We start from the raw sequence: 20249 nt of genomic DNA, 5'->3' as shown, positions 1-20249 counted from the left end.
TGTGATCATGTCCCTAATGGTAGCATTACTGAGGCCTGTGACTGCTCTGGTTCCCTGACAGGAGAAGAAGTGGATGGTTAAAGCACAGCGTGTGTGGAGGAGTTAGGATCGATCTTTCCCTTGTGGGCAGTCAATGCAAATTACCGCACATTTCACACTCCTCTCTAATTGTTTCTTTGTCATGTTAAGGGAGTGGTAATGAGTGGCCTCTGGACCTCTCTATTGACTGTTTGCTTACCTAAACCCCTCCCTCCCAATCAACACCTCCACACACTGACACACACACACACACACACACACTATCTGCAAACTATCTGCAAAATCAACACTCTAGCAGCGTCCTGTTAATACTCACACCTAGTTGCTGCTGCTGAGTTGGTTGACAGTGAGAGCTAGGTTAAGGTTAAAGTCTACTTTTTTTTTCTCATGGCACATGGAACAAGAGATGAACCCAAACAGAATTCACTGGAAATTTGGAGTTCTAGTAATACTTTATTTTCCACCAAAATGAAAGATGTCTGTGACAGATACAGTGCTGCCAACAGTAAAAATGACTGTGTTGTTAAGGTGCGTGGCGATGTCACTGTTAATCCAAGCACTTATTCTTTGTTGACCTTAACTTATTTCTTTGATTGGCCATTTGTTTAACCAGGTCATATTGCAAACAATATGTCCATGCCACGAAATTATTAGAATTTTTGAGAATTATTAGAATTATTGTTGAAACTAAACACACTGAAGCATTCAATGAATTTGGCATTCCATATCACCGGCAAACTATTTAAGCGTGTTTGTTCTTTCTGAGTTTGTACAGAGTGAGAAATGAGATGTACAGAATGAGAAATGAGATGTACAGAATGAGAAATGAGATGTACAGAATGAGAAATGAGATGTACAGAGTGAGAAATGAGATGTACAGAATGAGAAATATGAACAGTGCTGGTTACCCTAGTACTGAGTACCATTCAGCCTTGTTGATGCCAGTGGTATCGCAGTGGTTAAGACGTTGGACTTCTGATCAGAAGATCGTGAGTTCAAATCCCAGCACTGCCAAGCTGCCCCTGCTGGGCCCTTGAGCGAGGCCCTTAACCCTCAACTCAGTTGTATAAATGAGATAATTGTAAGCCTCTCTGGATAAGAGCATCTGCCAAATGCCAGTCATGAGTAGGTACCAGAAACCAAATAACTGGAACCTTTGGTACTGGACCAGTGGCAAATGGGAAGAGAATAGTTTAATATTCTAATGCCAAAATTTCCCTTACTTATTTCAGTTAAAAAAAAGACACTTAGACTGTAACCATGATCATAGATTGGGAGCTGGACATAGTATCCATACGAGTTCTCAGTGTGGCCCCTGACAGAATCATGCACTGTGTGAAACAGAAACCTTTTCACTAAGTTGATTTATTTGAGTCATAAACAGAAAGATGAAAAGATCTCCACATTCTCTACTGGCTTCCTAAATGTAGTTGTGTTCATGCAGTGTCTCTTAACTGGTTCATCTTTCCCTTCAGCTCTACTGAGATTGATGACATGCTTCGTAAATCCACCAACCTGCTGCTGACGAGGACGCTGAGCGGCTGCTTACAGAACCTCATCAGAAAGCCTCATATAGGACTCACTGAGGTCAGAGTCATATTTCTGCAGTCACCCTGCACATAAAATACCGATACAGTTTGAGAGAATGTATGTAAACAAGTGTGGCATGATGGAGTTATGTGACTGTTTTGCAGTTGGTTCAGATCATCATAAATACCACCCACTTAGAGCAAGCGTGTAAATACCTGGAAGATTTCATCACCAACATTACCAACGTCTCTCCAGAAACCATCCACACCACAAGACTCTATGGCCTCTCCACATTTAAGGTTAGATACTTGGCAAGCCTGGTGTGTAATGATTTTGATTTCTTCTTCATGAGTGTAAATCAATGAGATGACATCTGGAATAACGTAGAAGTTATTCTACGCCAGGAGCAAACAGACGCCTCTCCAGCAATGCCAAATGTCCTAATCACAAGCAATCGTTTTTTTTCTCTCTCTGTAATAATAAAATAGTAACTAATCAGGCAGCTTTTAATTCCTTAAACTTGACAACCCTTTCACAGAAGAAGCCAGTAAGAACTTCTTCCTGTTTGTAGTAACCTTTATATTGACCCTACTAGCTTATACAGTGCTGTGCAAAAGTCGTAGGCATCCTATTTTTTTCTTTTAGTACAAACTTTGTTATAGATTATTATTTTAGGACTTCTACATTATTGATTCAGTACAAAAACATTGTAGATTTTCAAACATTAGTTTTCCAGCACAAAATTAAGTGCTACAGAAAAAAACGTTTCTAAGTCAGTAAAGAAAGCATCATGTTACACAAGAGACACTTTTCAGACAAAAAACATAATGAAGGCTGCTGGGTTTTGCTGCAAAAATAAGAAGCAAGTGCAACAGTCAAAGTCTAAAGAAGAACTGTGGCTGCTTCTGCAAGATGCTCAGTAAAATTTCCTTTTTAATTTCCTTAATTTAATTTTAAAGTTAAAAAAACTAATTTCCTAATTTCCTTATAAAACTGCACAAATTGTACCTGAGACTACTATTTTTTTTTAAAAGCGAGGGATCGTCACACCAAATATAGACTTTTCATTTTATAGTTCATTATATAGTTTAATTCATTACTGTTTACTGCTTTTTGTAGTATTTCTTTAATGTAGAAACATTTGATTTCATTATTTTTGAAGGCATCTTTGCTCTACAGCATTTCTTTTGCACAGTATATCTTAAACCAAGTGTTTTATGGGATTATAGGACAACAAACGAACATTCGTGAAACGGTTCCTCTGTGTTTAGGATGCCAGGCACGCAGCAGAAGGCGAGATCTACACCAAGCTCAACCAGAAGATCGACGAGTTCATCCAGCTGGCTGACTACGAGTGGAGCATGGCCGAGTCGGACGGCAGGGCCAGCGGCTACCTCATGGACCTCATCAACTTCCTGCGCAGCACCTTCCAGGTCTTCACACACCTGCCGGTGAGCCTCGCTAAGCACACACAGCCTCGTCATGGTGTTGTTCTCATCTAAACGGTGCTGTGTGTGTTTCGGTTGTGGTTTTAAATGTTTGTTGAGCTGACTGATTTCTGTGTGTGTGTTGGTCCTGTAGCACGTCGTGTTGGTGTATCTGTTTCTTTTACTGTGCGTCTGTCATTTTATGGGGACAGAAGGACCTTTTAGAAATCCCAACAAAGACACACAGAGTACAAGAGAATAGAAGAATATTAATCTTTTACTTTATAATATGTCATGCAGTGGATTACAGTAGCAGCTCATACTGGACATTGATGCTTACTAGTACTAAACGGAACACTTTTTAGCATTCCTGGTTATTTAGAACCAGATTGTCCTCACATTTAAAGACTTTCATTTATTTTTAAATGATGTAACCATGAACCTGAACATCAGATACAGGTAAATTTCTGTTTTTAAAGATGTAGTGCTTGCCTGCTTTACTCTCCAGCTCGCCCTTGCTCTGAAAAATCTTACTTTGTCTCTTGTTTGATCTCCGCTGCTTTTTGTTTTGTTTTGTTTTTTTTCCAGGAATGTCCTCTCTCTCCTCCAAGTGACTGTAGCCTTGTATTTCTTTCTACCAGGCATGCTTGGTTATCAGACTTTTCTTTATCTGTCCATTTATTGTTGCCATACTTTCTTTCCCTGTCTGTGTTTTTTTTATTTTGTTGGGGGTTCTGCTCAGAATAACACCAATGATCATGCTGCGATGTCGGTAAGTACACACCCTCCTTACACCCCCAGAGGGGAAAAAAAAAGCGCATGCTCGTGTCCGCTGTGTGGACTCGCCTCCAGGCTTGCTTTGCTTCCTTCTCCACATTGTTGTACCAAAAATGAACCAGATCAAATGTCGTGCCCACCTGATCTGTTTCCCCTGACTGTCTCATGTGGATGCCAGCATCTGCTCAACATAGGACGGGTTCTCACTTGAGATTCACACACGGAGGTTTTCGTTTCCAAAGTCGTTATCCCTTGTGTTGTAACTCCAAGTCTCAAGTCAGAATGCAGCCTGATCATTGACAGCAGAATGAAATGTGTGGTCTGAAACGTCCTGGGGTTATGTGCATTCAGGTACACTGAACATAGCTTAAGCTTCACATACTATCTTAGGTACAGTCTCTTTTGAAAAAGCCAATTTGGATTTATTCAGCTGGTATACAGAATGGTCCAAAAGCCTGAGTCTGCTCCTCACGCTTTATTTTATCATTTATTCATGTGATGGACTGGCATCCCATTCCGGGTGTATTGCATGCCCAGTGTTCCCGGCACAGACCCCGGATCCACTGTGACCCTGACCAAGATAAAGCTTTGCTAAAGATGAATCGTTAAATAAACCTTTTATTCGGTGGATCATTATTATTCAGTAATACATCATCTAAACCTGAATGGCTATGCCAGCCTTAACCATAGATTAACAATTAAAAAATTGTTGTGCTGCCAAACATTTGCACTAATTGCATTATTGTTGTGGTGTTTCAGCATCTAACACGTGAGTATGCCTCAGTGAGAACAGCCTGTTGTAAGTTACTCTACGTTCACACTAGCAGGTGCCGCTCGTGACGCTTATAGTTTGTCTCTTATGGGTCTCTAATGAGAAATGATCCTAGCCGTAATTTGTCGCCTACAGCGTACTATACGATATACACACACTATTTTAGTTTAGAATGTATTAAATTTGATTTACGTTATATGCTAGGCTTTGTACTAGCTTTGTTGGCAGATTCACAAAGCAAGCTAACTGTAAGCGCTACGTAGACTCACTGGAGGCAACAACGATCTCTCTTACTTTCTTCTAACATAATATTTCTACACATATTTGATGAGAAATTGTATATGGCAGGATAAGACGAAACCACAGTTATATATAAATTTTTTTTGCATCAAACAGTAAATGTGAACTAACTGCAGGTAGGAACTGAAGTGATGCGTGGGGAACTGAAGAAATGTAGGACCACACGCGCCATCGGATTGGTCCTAGGAGTCATTTGAGCTGACCGTTTGGCTTGTCGCTTTTCCTAATTTGCATAGAACTGAGAAAATCTCAATTCAGACATCGCTTGTTGCACTGCCGCTTTGTTGCTTGCTGCTGTCGCTGAAATTGTGGCTCCATGTCACACATAAAAAAATGAATGATTGCCTGTCGCTTTGTCGCTTGCTTGTGTGAACGTAGCAGGACTGTAGCCAAGACCGGGACTAGCCGAGTCTTAAAGGGGTCGAGACCAAGTCAAGATCGAGTCCAATTGAAAGTAAGGCCAGATCAAGACCAGGCGAATCAAGATCAAGACAGAAAAACCATCAAACCCTTTTCGAGGCCAAGCTTTTACTTATAGCAGACAAGTTCTCTTGAGAATTACCTAGAATCCTGAAGAATCATTCTGGAATATAGATGTAGGCATATAATTTGGTTGTCACTAAAAAACAATTCAAACATTATTATATTATCAAACTCTTGTTCGAGACCAAGACATTATTTAGTGAGACCAATGCCAGAGACAGAGACAAGTCCAAGTACAAATACTAATAAGTCTGAGCCAAGTCCCAGTCGATACAGAAAACGTCTTGGATTTGTATGAATAAAGAATAATCTAAGTCTTCAATTTGAGAAATATAATTGTATAATTATTATAGCTTCCATAGAATTCACGTGTTTGGATCCCAGTGGTGCTACGGACATCCGTAACTGTCCTATAGAGCATAATTGGCCTCTCTCTCCTTCCCCAGTCACGTTTGTTCATAAGCTCATACGTATATAGTACAGGGAAGTTAGTGCTCTCCTGCAAGTACATTCAGTATTATTTAAGATAATAGAGCAGACTCACCTTTTTAACCCTACTGTATATGTGAAGTTAAGTCTTAAGTTAAGTCTTGCACACTAGCTAGGCATTTTAACTTAATCGCTGATACCCTACACACTTAGTAGTGGCATGTACATCGACTGTTTGAGCTTTTGTCAGTATGAAGTGGTTTGTTTTTGTAACAGATTTGGTTTTTATTTCTCATTCTACTTAGCCTCATACACTGCTTCATAAAGCTGTCAGTGTGGTGGGTGTTTTAGTTTCATGTGTGAATTTGAGTAGCATCATGTGAAGTTGCTTGATAAGATGATAAGTCTTGAACTGGAGCAGAAGCAATTATGCTGTATGGAAGTATGTATTGTAGACGCACGTGTTAATAATGTGTCAGTCTTTCATGTAAAACTTGACAGTGTGTTCATTATTGTATGCAATTTTATATATCAATAAGTCACATGTAACTTGTAATGAATTCCTTCGCACATCCTAATAATGAACAAGGTTGTTGATGTGTAGAAATTGTTCTGTCTGTTTATTTATTTATTTAATGATGGTAAATGTTCACTATATATAAGTATTTTGTATTGGTAAGTTCTCGGCATGTGTGTATGTTGGTGTAGCAGCTAGTGCATGAGTGTTTGTGTGTGCGTGTGTGTGAGTGTATTGAATTTGGTCAATTAATCCTGCCCTCTGTGTAATCCTGCTCATGATGAGCCATGTCAACCTGCATGATCAGTCGTTATCAGTATGTGATTTAACAGTGTGTGTGTGTGTGTGTGTCCAAAATGCAAGACCATTTGTGCCACCTATTCTCATGGTTAGAGCTGTAGACATCCTTAAATTTAATAATATTGTGTTAATATTTTTGAGAAGCTTATGAAGTTTGAAAAAGCCAGAGTTGTGGTAAAACAAAATGTGGGTAATTTTCAGACTCCATATAATCAGAATGTTGGTGCTCATTTTATTTACACACACATAATAGGTCAAATTTGACACTCATCAGGTCAGCATACAGAATGGCAATATTTGCTGAAGTGGCACACTGAGGAGACACAGCACTGCTTGATGTCATCTCTGCTGTCTTTCTGTGTGTGTGCGTGTGTGTGTGTGTGTGTGTGTAGGGGAAAGTGGCTCAGACGGCCTGCATGTCAGCCTGCAAGCACCTTGCCACCTCCATGATGCAGATGCTGCTGGACACAGAGCTCAAGCAGGTCAGCATGGGGGCCATCCAGCAGTTCAACCTGGACGTCATCCAGTGTGAACGTGAGTACTGCGACACCATAACTATTGCTGCATATCATACAGTGTTGGCTTGAGTATATGAGAAGGTTCGACAGTACCTTGATTGGCCAAAAGTGCATGTTTAACCTTCACTGGGTGATGCACTGGGCAATACGAGAGAATGCAAATGTGATCATCTTCATATTCCGATACTGTTACTTTTGTGTTCCTTTCAGTGAATGACAATTAGTCTCACTCTGTCTGAACAGAATCTAATAGTGCTTCTCAGCTGAACAAATCCATACCCACGTCTGTCCGTATCTTCACTGAGTGTGTATGCCAATTTCTCATCACAACTACTAGGAGGAGTTTCTCTGGAGGCTATCATTCTTTAGTGAACATACAAATGAGCAGCCTTTCACTTAATGGCTGCCCATGCACCTAAACCTAGCCAAGTGTGCCAATACTTTAATCTTTAATCCAAATACAGAGTTCATCGTATGTTTGAGAGTAAACGTTCCCAAATGACAGTTAAGCCAAAAACACAAGATATGTGGCTGAATCTCAAATGTCTTTCTGCATTATACATGAGAGCACTAGATAGGGTGTATATTATATCCTATCTAGGGTGCAAAGAAAGTACAGAAGCCATTTGGGATTTGCCCTAACTAGAAGATAGCAGACATTCCAGGGCAGAGGTGTGAGCTCTTGTTAACAGGGATAAGAAAACATTATTGTGGGTAAATAGGTCAATAAATCTGAATTGTTAAGCTTTTTAAAACTGATTTTTACCTCTGAAATCTGCCACTTTTCTAAAGAATAAAACTACACTAGCCTACTGAAGAGTTTTGTGTTAGCAGAGAGCCATGTCAGACATTAATCTGTGTGACTGCACTTCAGCAATGCGACAGTCTACAATATTTTTAGCTCCACCCATATGTCCTGGCTTGGCTCATGTGGTACCTAGGCGAAAAGGGTAACTAAACTCAGCATGGGGTACTTAGGGACGTCACAGCCTGCATGGTGGTAGAACAGCAAAAATGTCATGGGTTATGGGTAATATGTCGAGCTGAGCCACTTGGTGGAAAACCAATATAACCGAACTAAAGTCTGTCAAAGTACAGTTTCTAAAGGTTTTACTACTTTCGTGGTCAGTGAAATAGTATGAAATCTCTTAACTTTACCGTAAATAAGGGTTATTTTTATTTACGAAAAAAGTTCTTGGGTTAAATTACAGTCAGAGGAATTTTCCACTGAAAAGGCTTTTTGGTCTGAGAATTAGATTTAATCTTTGACCGGAATGCTATCTGTAGATATCTAGAAGCTTTGGTTGAGCATACAGTGGAGCTATGTGCGGATTTGACCACATGCTCAGTTGGGTGAATGTTTTAATAGATGTTATCCTGTTGCCATTGCCAGCAGTTTTGGTTTTCTCACCCAAAAAGACTTCTTTTAAGTAGGTCATTCACCATGACGTCTTTGCGTCATTTCATACGCCACTGTGCCTGTTAGTGGATTTCACCCAGACGCCGTAATTACTGCTTTCAGAAACGTGTCTAAAGTAAACAAATCCACATCTAAGGCATGTAGCACATTCTGAAAGCTCTCGTTACCTTTTGTAGGGAAAACAAGTCAAGGTCAGGACTGAGTTTAAAGACCTTTTTTCATATCGTATTCATGGATTGTTGGCATGCGGGCATACGATGGCATTTCGGCTGCCCAAATGTGGCACGTCCTCACTGTGGTGCACTTCCTTTTGTGTATACACAGTATATGAGTAAAAGCCAACACCATGCCATCTGCCTCCATGAAAGATGGAGAAAATATGGCAAGGATGTGGCATAAATCGAAAAACCAGCTCATGGAGAGAAAATCTAATTAAACTTTGTGTTCTATTTGTAAATTGTACACATGTACAATAGTCACAGGATGTTTTCAGCTTTTTGTGCTCAGCCTGGTTTCTCCAAAAGGCAATTACAGTGTCCCATAATACACCCACCCACCGGCCGGATCCCCTGGAATGGAAAAGGGGCTTTTTGTGATTCCATTGTCAGAGAGCAAGGCACATTAGGCATTGTAAAATACCCTTTAATGGGTGATAGCTGTAATGCTCTAAAATGTGATAAGATGGTCTGGGGCGATGGGACACAATATTGCTAAGTACTGAACTGAACAGAACAGAACAAAAGCAACTTAATTTAATTTCTAAAATCTGTTTACAATATTCAGTCTCCAAATCTGAACTTGTTACACAAGTGACACATCCAGTATATCATGTTAGTCTTCAGTCTGTTTGAAGTAGTGGTGCTAAAAATGAAACACTCTTAACTACTATTGATTCAAGATTCAAGAATTTATTGTCATTGTCATGGACAATGTTCCAGATAGTGCCAGGTTAACATATTGAAGACTGGAAAATCTTCTGTCGTCTAGTTTCCGTGAGCCTGCGCCTGCTCTAGCCTCAGATTCCTGTTGTGGGTTGACAGAAGTGGAACCTGACATGGTTGCAGCCCATCCGCCTCAAGGTTTGGTGTGTTGTGGGTTCTGAGATGCTTTTCTGTTCACCTCGGTTGTAAAGAGTTGTCGCACAGCTGCCACTCCCTGGATGTTTTTTGTTTTCGCAACATGCATTGTGCTGGTGGCACATGATTGGCTGATTTGAAAAATTGCATGAACATGCAGGGCTACATGTGTCCTTAATAAATTGGTCGGTACCACTTATATCAAAAGGAGAAATGAAGTTGAACAGCAACTTTTTAAGTTTAAGTCGCAGTATTGCACATATTGCTATTCCACCAATTGCACTGCGGTCGCAATCAGAATATTGCACACACTGTTATTGCACACATCGGTCCTCATTAGTCAATCTTTTATTAAAATTGTGTGTAAGCGTTTGCGTAAGCCGAACCTAAACTAATATTTTTCGCCGGATTTATAAAAAGGCTGCTTTTCTTTGTACTCGTGTACATACGTTGATCGCTCGTCAAGTGTAAAGTGCATTCCCGATGCAGCTCATTTGCATTTATTGGCGCCCGCAGAACTCCATAAAAGGTCAAGTGCACAGAGGGCTGGAGACATGAAATGACTACTGATGTTGAAAGAAAAAGCAGAAAAGCAGAAGTTGAAGTTATTTTGACTCACCAATAAATTTACTTCTGAAAAGGTCAAAATCTAGAGACAAATTACAGAAAAGGTGAATTAGATGTGAATTGAATGAAGTGAGAGGAAAATGGTGTGACATTGAAACAGAGGAGAAAAAAAGATCTACACTGTACCCAGGTGATGAAACTTCAATAGTTTTAAGTGTCTCTGCCCATTGTGCTGGATCTAAAGTGTTGCAGAGCATGAAAGAAGATGCCGTGGCAAACGGAACCAATTTACAAGCCAGCTTTCATCCTCCGAAAAAATCATGCCAGTCTTTAACTATCCTTTCCTCCATAAGCACTAAATCTTCCATCAGCTGAGGTGTTTGTTTACAGCTTAAGGCTATGCGCAGACAGACCGGCCCATCCTCTGTGTATTTGACGGCAATTATTTATTTTTTTTGTCATAATGGAATGATTAGCTTAATGGGCTTGTGTTGGCTCGCTTTCTTCTTATCCTTTAATTAGTGCCTGTTATATAAAACAGCTGGTTTTCACAAAATTTTCTCAATGGTATTCTTGGTCCTTGACCAAGTGAACTAGCATGAGGATGTGTTTTTGATAGAGATTCCATTCTGGAAAAGGTCATCTTAAAAATAATAAACGTAATAAAAAAAAAGCCATTTACACTCGTGTATTCCATAAATGAAAGTGCAGTAATCATTAGTTAATCTTCATAAATTTACACACACTCAGGAGCACGAGTAGGATATGAACGTTTTCCAAAATTACAGAACTTTCATGAATACCAAATTTCCTGTGTAAACGCTCCTAAGAACGATTTATTAATAAATCAGTTCGTATTCAGCTGTATATATGAGGTCCAAAGTTATTGTTATTGCGCACATTGCTATGTCTTTGCGGTCTGGGCTCTGACATGGTTATAAATAGGGGTGTAACAATACATCGATATGGATCGATGCATCGATTAAATTTCTAACGATACGATGCATCGATGCCACACGTAAAATATCGATATGCGGTACCTTTATTTTGACACTCTCCACGTCCTCGTTCCTCACGTAACGTCCGTCTACGCATTTCCGCCAAAGCGTGCATTTTCGTTTACTCCCCACACTGTCTGCCTGTGTGTCAGAAAGAATGCGAATGCGATGCAGCAACAAATCGTATCATATCATATCGTATCAATCATATCATATTTTGATGAACTATCCGAATTACACCCCTAGTTATAAAGTGTCCATGCATATTAAATATAGTCATTGCATATGAATGAAGAGCTGTATCAGAATCCAAGATGGCTGCATGCACGGAGGCAGCGTCCCTAAGCTCTCCTAAACTACTACTGATGAAAGTGTAACTACTGTTTTTTTAATGTGGCTGGGGAAACTTCAGAAAGTAACTCTTGCATATGCCCTACTTGTTGTAAAACTAGTGCACATATGACCACAGCATTACTGAGAGCTTGTTTTTTGTTCCAGCTGGTTTTTGAGTGTTATATTAGCGACGGGGCCTGCGGTCCAAGTGATCCAAATGTAGTTACAAAAACATTCATGTGTCTAACACAGCGATCTGTTGTGGAAATTTTGGAATGTGTCTGTTGGCCTCAGTGAACAAAATAAAGACTGAGTTTATACTTATTCGCATTCTTAGAATGTAATTCAATGAACATGTGCATACTGATCTTTTTTTTTTACTAGAACAGAAAATAACCTATCATATAGCTAATATAAAAGTTGGTTATATCAAACACTTCTGCATTTAAGGTAAGGGTGCATATTGTTGTGCTGCTTAAATGCAGAACCTGATCTATGGAAAGACCTCCTTTATCTCATGCAGGACAGACCAAAGCAAATCATCAGTCTGTTAAATAGACACATGGAAGACAAAGAGAGAAGCGTTGTGCCCTGTGTGCCTTAGCCGTTCAACCATTCGTATGCTACATCACTGTCACATGTGGAGAAATGTGGGTCGTGTGCGTGGTGTTTGTAGCTGCCCCTGTAGAGCCCTGAAGCTGGTATGACAGGGTGAATCAGAGTTCATACCGGGGTTCAGCAGCACAGGGAATACCTGAGGCCTCTCGCTGGCTGTGAATCAAGAACTGGGAGAGGCTCATCGTTTCATGATCCAATTTAATTCACCAGTGGTTCAATTCCCACCAGGCAAAACAAGACAAAAGAATTCATATCTGTTGCTCTGTCTGTGTGGAATAAGTACCTGGTTACAGGTTCATCGTGTTGTAACTGGATATGTTTTAAAAGAAGAGCTATGAAAGAAACAATACTATATATCTTCTATAAAGAAAATTCTTCTTCTTCAATGCAAGCTCCAATCTACAAATACAGTGACTCCGTACGAATAATATTAAACAGTTGTTCATCATAAAATTCAGAATGGAGTAATTGAGTGCTGAGAATTATTACATTGCTTTCTTGTTATCTTTGCAGTATTTGCCAGTTCAGAGCCTGTGCCGGGATTCCAGGGGGACACACTACAGCTGGCGTTCATTGACCTTCGACAGGTAAGCACGAGACCTCAGCAGCCCAGCATCAGAACCTGAGCCGAGGTGAAGAAGCTACAGTGGGCCAGTAATGGAAAGCTCAACGAGTTTCATCTTAACAGCAGTCATTAAGCTATTATCAGATTTAGTCATCTGTATTATGATTAATATGCGCTGGAACTTGTAATATGTGTCTGAAGTGATTGTTCCTGTTGGTAGACACAAAATTGGTTAAAGTGGGATACTTAATATTCACAGTTTGAACAGTCTCTGACTGTTAGCGTTCTCTTTTGTTTTAAAGAAAATAGTATGAACCTGTATACCTCACACATACCACTGTACAAAATGAGCGTTCTCTCTAGTTTTTTTCTGAAATCTTATTTAATTCTGTTGGGTTTTTTTTTTAAATAAAGTGCAAGCCTTATGCTTCTCACAGTGCTATACACACACACAAACACATACATATATACATACTTTTTTTTTTGCTATACATTGAAAAGACATTTGGGTTTGAGATCAAAAGATGAGTATGCGATGATAGATCAGAATTTCAACTTTCATTTCCTGATATTTACATCTAGATGTGTTAAACAACTTGGCACCTTTGGTGGCAGACCACCCAATTTTTAGTTGAGCAAAACTATAGGTACAGATGGTCTTAAAGTAAATAACACTTAATATTTGGCTGCGTATTCCTTGCTTAACTGTATCAAGTCAGTGACCCACTGACATCCCCAAACTGTTGCATTCTTCTTTTGTGATGCTTTTCAAGGTTTGTACCACAGCTTCTTTCAGTTGTTGTTTGTTTTTGGTGGTTTCTCCCTTCAGTCTCCTCTTCAGGAGGTGAGATGCTCAATTGGGTTAAAGTCTGGCGATTGATTTGGCCAGTCTAAAACCTCCAATTTTTCCCTTGATGAAGTTTTTTGTTGTTTTGGCAGTGTGTTTTGGGTTGTTGTCTTGCTGCCTGATGACGTTTCTCCCAATTTAATTGGATGCATTTCTCTGTAAATAGGCAGACAGAATGTTTCTGTAGACTTCTGAATTCATTCTGCTGCTACCATCATGAGTTACATCATCAATAAAGATCAGTGAGCTCGTTCCAGAAGCAGCCAAGCAAGCAAAAGCCATGACACTACCTCCACCATGCTTGACCAGTGAGCTTGTATGTTTTGGATCATGATCCTTTCTTTCTCCACACTTTGGCCTTTCCATCACTTTGGTAGAGATTATTCTTGGTTCCCGATGTTTTGAGACTCATCTCTGTATTTGTTTGCGAATTCCAATCTGGCCTTCTGATTCTTCCTGCTTATGAGTGGTTTGCATCTTGTGGTATGGCCCCTATATTTCTGCTCTCAAAGTCTTCTTTCATTGGATTGTGATACCTTCACCCCTGCCCTGTGGAGGTTGTTGGTGATGTCACTGACTGTTGTTTTTGGGTATTTCTTCACAGCTCTCACAATGTTTGTCAACAACTGCTGTTGTTTTCCTTGGCTGACCTGTTCAGTGTCTGGTTGTTAGTTCACCAGTGGTTTCTTTCTTTTTCAGTACATTCCAAATTGTTGTATTAGCTATGCCCAATGCTTGTGCAATGGTTCAATTTTCCCTCTTTTCTCATCTTCAAAATGCCTTGCTTTTCTCCCAAAGACAGCTCTCTGGTCTTCATGTTTGTTTATCCTTTGTCACAACAAATGCACTCTTCACAGGTGAAACCCAGTGCTCAGACATTCACAGCTATTAACTGTTTAAACAATCAATCTAACAGGGCATACCTGGGCAACAAGAAACACCTGTTCCAGTATTTTTGATCACTTGACAAATGGGTGGCTTCAAAAAAAGATGTGATGTTATAATTAATTTAACACTAGATATAAATATCAGAAAATAAAAAGCTGAAATTCTGATCTATCGTGTCATTCATCTTTTGATCCCAAACCCAAATGTCTTCTGTGTATAGCAAAACAAAGATACTTACGTTAATATAAGCCTTGTAAAGTCTTGGAGACAGTCGTTTCTTGTCTTTGGAGTGTAATCTAATATGGTGAAGCTGCATTTTTGAATGGGCGCATACATGTCATAACGGAAACTGACAAGATAAGACGAGCAGCTTTTTCAGACGGTGTTCATTCCATAGACTGGCTCAAATGTCAGAAGGATTTTTGTGCTTCAAGTGCCCTCTGATTTTGTTTCAAGCAGAGGGAGCAATCAGAGTGATCGCTCAGGACAGGGTCAAGCGCCTAGCTCTCAGATAAGGGGAAGAGGAGAGTGCCAGTGGTCAGGCTTTACCGCCTCACCCTGCCCTTCCCTCTAAGGTTAACCTCTCGTTCAGTACACGCCGCTCACAGAAGCAGCTCACTATCCACCGAACCAAGTGCTGTGGGGGAGATACTTGGGTATCAGTTTTGACAAGGGCCACAGGCAGCACCTAAGATGGATCCACTGGAATTGGCCTGTTTGTGAACATACTGACCCTGAATGCAGAGGTCACACTGTCACTGCCAATCATCTGATCCCTAATGGACACTCTTGTTTACTCTAGGCTGTTTCAAACAATTTTTAAGACTTTGTTATCTGTAGCTTGAGCTGCTGATGTTGACAGAAGTCATGAGATCTTCAAAAACATTGTTGGTTGTACCCTAGAAACACAATTTCTGTTTTGTTTTCACTATATTTGAAGGTACTTTATAAGCAGGTCTGAACTGGCTAAGGCATCCTCTTTCCAGTAAGCACAGTGCTATAGGGGGAAAGTCTCGGTTTTATCTTAGTTGTTTGTTTCGATGTTTATTTCTGCAATAGCATGTCAGGAAAAATTGTAGCACATTGTAGACACTGTAAACATTTCCCAATAATATAAGTGTTACAGAGAAATGCTTCTATGCTATTATGAAAGGGTAACATGTTACATAATGAGTAGTTTTCAGACAGTTTGGCTGTCTCTTCAAATAAAATCCTGAAGTCTGCAGAAAAATCGGATATTCTCCAAGAGGCTTGGAACATACTAACAGCCAATTTCCCTCTAAAACCACAAATCCATTTTTAAGGAAGATGATGCTCACACCAAAGATTGACTAGATTTATTTTTTTCAATATTTGGAAACTCTTTATTTCATTATTCTTGAAAGCATCTCCACGTCTCAAGTGTACTGTGTCTGAACTCTGGTTGTAAGGTTGCGTGTGAAGAAACTGAGTAATTTCTCACACATGCAGATTAAAAGCCCAAGCTCTGATGATTTATGCAGTTTATTGCTTCATCCGTAATCTTGGTGGATCTTTAATTCTAGTTTTAATTAAATGCCCCAAGGGAAGCACATTGCTCTCAAATTATGTTACAAACACAAAACGTGGCCGACATGGAACATGTTGATCAGGCTTTAACAAAAACAGTTCTTTTTAATGAGAAGAATGAGAAGAAATACTAATAAAGAAAGCCAGGAGATGATAAAAGTGAGTCAGGCCATGAAAGGTGGCCTGGAGGTGAGTCGGACACACTTACAGCTTTTGACAGGCTGAGTGTTGCTTGGGCAGTGTTCTTCATTTTAGTGTTTGTGGCCAGTAGATGAAATGCAATGTGTAGAATTAACATCAGCCCAAATAACTATGGAGAGGAGTTGTGATGAGATAATCTGAGAGTTTCCATTGTACTCAATGGAAGAAATTTTCCAGAAGTTTTAAAAGTTAAAAAAAAAAAAGGTTTTCACCCCAAAGTGTCCTCAGTTGACCTGTAGGTATCCTAGTTCCAGTTCTTTCACTGGAAAGAACAGTAGTACAATGGGAAACAGATACACTCCATTATTTGGACTTCTTGGGCATCATTACTATAACAAGCTTTATGTCAGTCCTAAACAGAAATGTCCTGGAATCTGCACACATTGGCATTTCTAAGCACTTGCAGACTCTCTCCCACAGTCCAATGCCGGTGTCCCCCTTCATTTATTGGCTGTAATGCAGCCCAGCAGGAACTGCAAACAGCACTACATGAAGCTCTGGCAAACAGGCCTCCCCATTACAGAGCGCATAGCAGGTGTGAAATGGAATTAGCTCTACACTCGACCCTCTGTAATGAACGAGCCAGCCAGCAATCATCCCCTATTGCTTCATAGCCATTAGCATACACTGTTCTTAATCTGTGGTGAGAGTCTGCTCTTCTCAGTGTGTCTGAGACCTGGTTTCCCAATTGGAAAAGTGGGTGTGGAGTGGGTGGAAGGCATGTACCAGTGTGACTGCAGGCCAGAGCAGAGCTGGGATTAATCCCTGTGCAGGTTATCCAGAGGTCACCAAGGGATTGCTCTTCCTTTTGCATTTTGAATACCAGATCCAGTCTTCTCCACAAGTAACCCCCACCGGCAGCTCGAATACCCCGCCTCCCCACTCTCAATCTAGAGTGCTTCACATTTTCGGTGAATTAGGATCACCAGCAATACTGGGTTATTGTCTTTGTGTAAATGAACTCGTTTGCTTCTATGATCACCGCACTGTATTGTAAGGATGTGTTTGTTTGTATTGCAGCTGTTGGACTTGTTCATGGTGTGGGACTGGTCCACTTACCTAGCAGACTACGGCCAGCCCACTTCGAAGTATCTTCGGGTCAACCCGTCAACTGCACTTGCACTTTTGGAGAAGTCAGTATTGCTCTTGTGCAGCCTTTATTTCATTATTCACTATGCTTATCTATTTGTCCTGTTTGTCCTAAGATATGTTTTAAAGAAACTTTAATTCCTATGTTGATGTGAAGTAAAGATTACTGGTGTTGTTCCCATCAGCACCTAATATGCAATTTTCTTTCTCTTTGAATGCTAACATGTGACAGAGTCAACCGAGGGTAGGTAGTAACAGTTTCACACTATTCCACTTGCATACACTGGTGAAACTATTCTCCATATAAAATCCATTACTCTATAGTACTCACAGTTCTTGACTCAATTTGATTGGTCAGAAGGTATTGATTAATTTTCTATAACAGCATGACTCTGAGTGTAATTCCATCTACAAGGCAAATCACTGGTTTATATTAATGCATTCGTTTTAATAGGTTCCCAATCCTATAGTAACATCTTACACAAGGACATGTATGGCAGATGCTGCAGATAAACTGATTTTTATAAAGTTTTCTATAAGGAGACATTTATTTAGCATTTTTGGAATGAGTCTCCAGTGTCGGCACTTAGTGTTAAGTTGTCTGAAACAGAAAGTCTTCAGGACAGAGGACCTTGCACACTGCTGCGTTTTTCTGTCTTATAAACTTTAAAGAAAAAATACAGGCTGGTGAGGGAATGACTGTTTATAGCTGCTATAATGTAAGTGATAATGTAAGGAACTAATTTGTAGTGTAGAGGAATAGAATACCTCTTAAATATGGGGACATGCTGTTATAGAAAAATAAACACTTTCCACCACTCTGTGGTGTTTTATTCATTACTTCCTTTCATATAAGTAGGGTGAAAGGAGACAAGGAGATAGGAGAACAGCAAACTTCCACAATCATTTTCCACAAACACGGAAACTAACCAAATTTACAACACACTGTTAATGTGAACATTTCATCGATATTGAGGAGAAAGCTTTTTTTTATTATTATTATTAACCCCTATATATTTAAGCCACACTCCATGGAACTTCATCACACACTGTGTAACCATATGTCATATGAAATGACACGTTCATGTCTCCACAGCTAACCATGAACTTATTACACATTACATATATAGCCTAATCTTCCTGATGTTGTTTTCCCAGGATGAAGGATACAAGCAAAAAGAACAACATCTTTTCCCAGTTTCGAAAGAACGACCGCGACAAGCAGAAGCTGATCGAGACGGTGGTGAAGCAGCTGAGGAGTTTGGTGAACGGCATGTCGCAGCACTCCTAGATCGTCCCCTTACCATTTCCTTCCTGCACTTCCCAATCCCACACACTGCGCTTATGACAGTGTGAAAGCACGGTGCACAATTGAGACCAACTTCAAGACTATAGCACTGTTGTTTATTTGCCCCTTCGACTACGATGGCTCAGATTCCATCGAACCACTTTGAGTTTCGCAGCGTAGCTCGCTCACACAGCCGCATCCCCAGTGCCGTCTGCCAAAACGTCTCCCGCTGTGTATGTTCCATTTCAAACTGAATCGATACTGTAAATACGGGATTAAAAAAAACGAAGGGGTCGGTTTACCAAATGCAAACAATTAAGCAGTAATTTCTTCTTTTAATGTATTTTTAATGGCCAAGGATTATGTTTTGTATATTGTGAAAGTGAAATGATTGTATCACTACTCTGGAGTGCTGATGTGGGAATGATGAATGATGAAGTCCTCATGTGAGACTGATGTTCATGCTGAGATCTTTGAGAAATTCTCCAGAGCGGGATGGGCCATGAAGTTTTTAGTGTAAATATTTTAAATTATATTTAACACTACCATAAAATCATGCTTCCCTCACAATCTGAAGTGAATCAGTTTGGCTCAAATTATGTCAATTTGTGGTGTAGGGGAAAAAAAAAAAAACCTTGCATGAATGTGTTCTTTTTTTAATATATAAGGCTGAAGATGACAGGATGATTTAATAACATTTGCATCTATTCTGAACCGTTTCTTCATGTAAGGGAATAATGGTCTTCAGCTGTAAACTACATTTCATTATGTACAAAACACTCGCTTGTGTCTGAAACGCTCTGTGGAATTCTATTTTTTATTTAATTTTTATTTCCTCAGGGTGAAATGAAAGCTTTTTTTTGAGTTTGAACGCTTTCAAAGCTCACACTAAGGCGAAAGAAAGCGAGCAATAACTGGTCCAGATGCAGCCGCCGAAGCAAAGCTGCATTTCATCATGACTTTAGTTGCTCCTGGTCTTTGCGCAGACTTTGCACCAAATATTACTTAAGTTATTTACATATATATGTGTATATATGTATGTATGCTTGTGAAATTAAAACGTCATTGTACAAACCACAAAATGGAACCTAGAGATTCTCTACATCCGAAGTGAGTGCAGGGGGTGGGGCATGTTCCTTTCCCTGAACATGAAAATGTAAAATAAGAAACAATGAAACTTTATGAATCATTCTTAGTGATGCCACATGTTCGGTTTTCCTCCAGTCTGTTATGTCTGAAACAGCACTGCTTATATTTCTCCCCTTCTTATTGAATGCAGAAGATACCAGCCTGCTGGTGAGCTGCATTATCTCTGACATAAAGTTCAGTGAGAACTCCCAAGAGCATCACTTTTCCCAGAATGCATTTGTTTTTGTCTGCTTTAATAAAATGTGATCAACACACTGCTGTGTCATCTAATTTTATTCACAAAGGCATTGTCTATTACTGATAAATTGATAGCTGAGCTTATGTTGGAGTTGAATATGCAGATACATCATTAATATATGGACATACATCAGTTCTTCTGAACATGAAAGCCACAATAGCAAACATACATCAATGACCTTTATAACTTTTTACTTCATAATCCAATTCATAATCCAATGATAGTGTGAATCCTTAATCCCTTAAATAAAAAAGTGTAACAAAACGAGTAACAAAACATATTGTTAAATATGTTTCCCACAGAAATATCAGGTTTGTTTAAAGCATAATTAT

The 20249-nt window shown here is 39.7% G+C and overlaps 1 protein-coding gene across 7 annotated transcripts in view; it reads left to right on the top strand.

The window, feature by feature from the left end:
- The window catches only part of exoc6 (exocyst complex component 6), a 52572-nt gene extending 32639 nt beyond the window's left edge, over positions 1–19933 (top strand). For 2 of the 7 annotated variants that reach the window (XM_026915590.3, XM_026915592.3), the window contains exons 16-24: positions 1515–1626; positions 1734–1868; positions 2841–3020; positions 3739–3768; positions 6967–7108; positions 12618–12691; positions 17174–17286; positions 17475–17486; positions 18401–19933. In XM_026915590.3, coding sequence (XP_026771391.3) covers positions 1515–1626; positions 1734–1868; positions 2841–3020; positions 3739–3768; positions 6967–7108; positions 12618–12691; positions 17174–17286; positions 17475–17486; positions 18401–18533 — 931 coding nt within the window. In that variant the 3' untranslated portion in view covers positions 18534–19933. The remainder of the gene's footprint in view (positions 1–1514; positions 1627–1733; positions 1869–2840; positions 3021–3738; positions 3769–6966; positions 7109–12617; positions 12692–17173; positions 17287–17474; positions 17487–18400) is intronic. The other 5 variants (XM_026915593.3, XM_026915597.3, XM_026915594.3 and 2 more) reach the window with 3 other exon arrangements.
- Positions 19934–20249: the final 316 nt, after the last annotated feature.

Source organism: Pangasianodon hypophthalmus, chromosome 12 (assembly GCF_027358585.1).
Source record: "Pangasianodon hypophthalmus isolate fPanHyp1 chromosome 12, fPanHyp1.pri, whole genome shotgun sequence".
Classification (NCBI taxonomy): domain Eukaryota; kingdom Metazoa; phylum Chordata; class Actinopteri; order Siluriformes; family Pangasiidae; genus Pangasianodon; species Pangasianodon hypophthalmus.
Note: the sequence above shows the minus strand (reverse complement) of the source record. Positions and strands in the feature narration are given on the sequence as shown.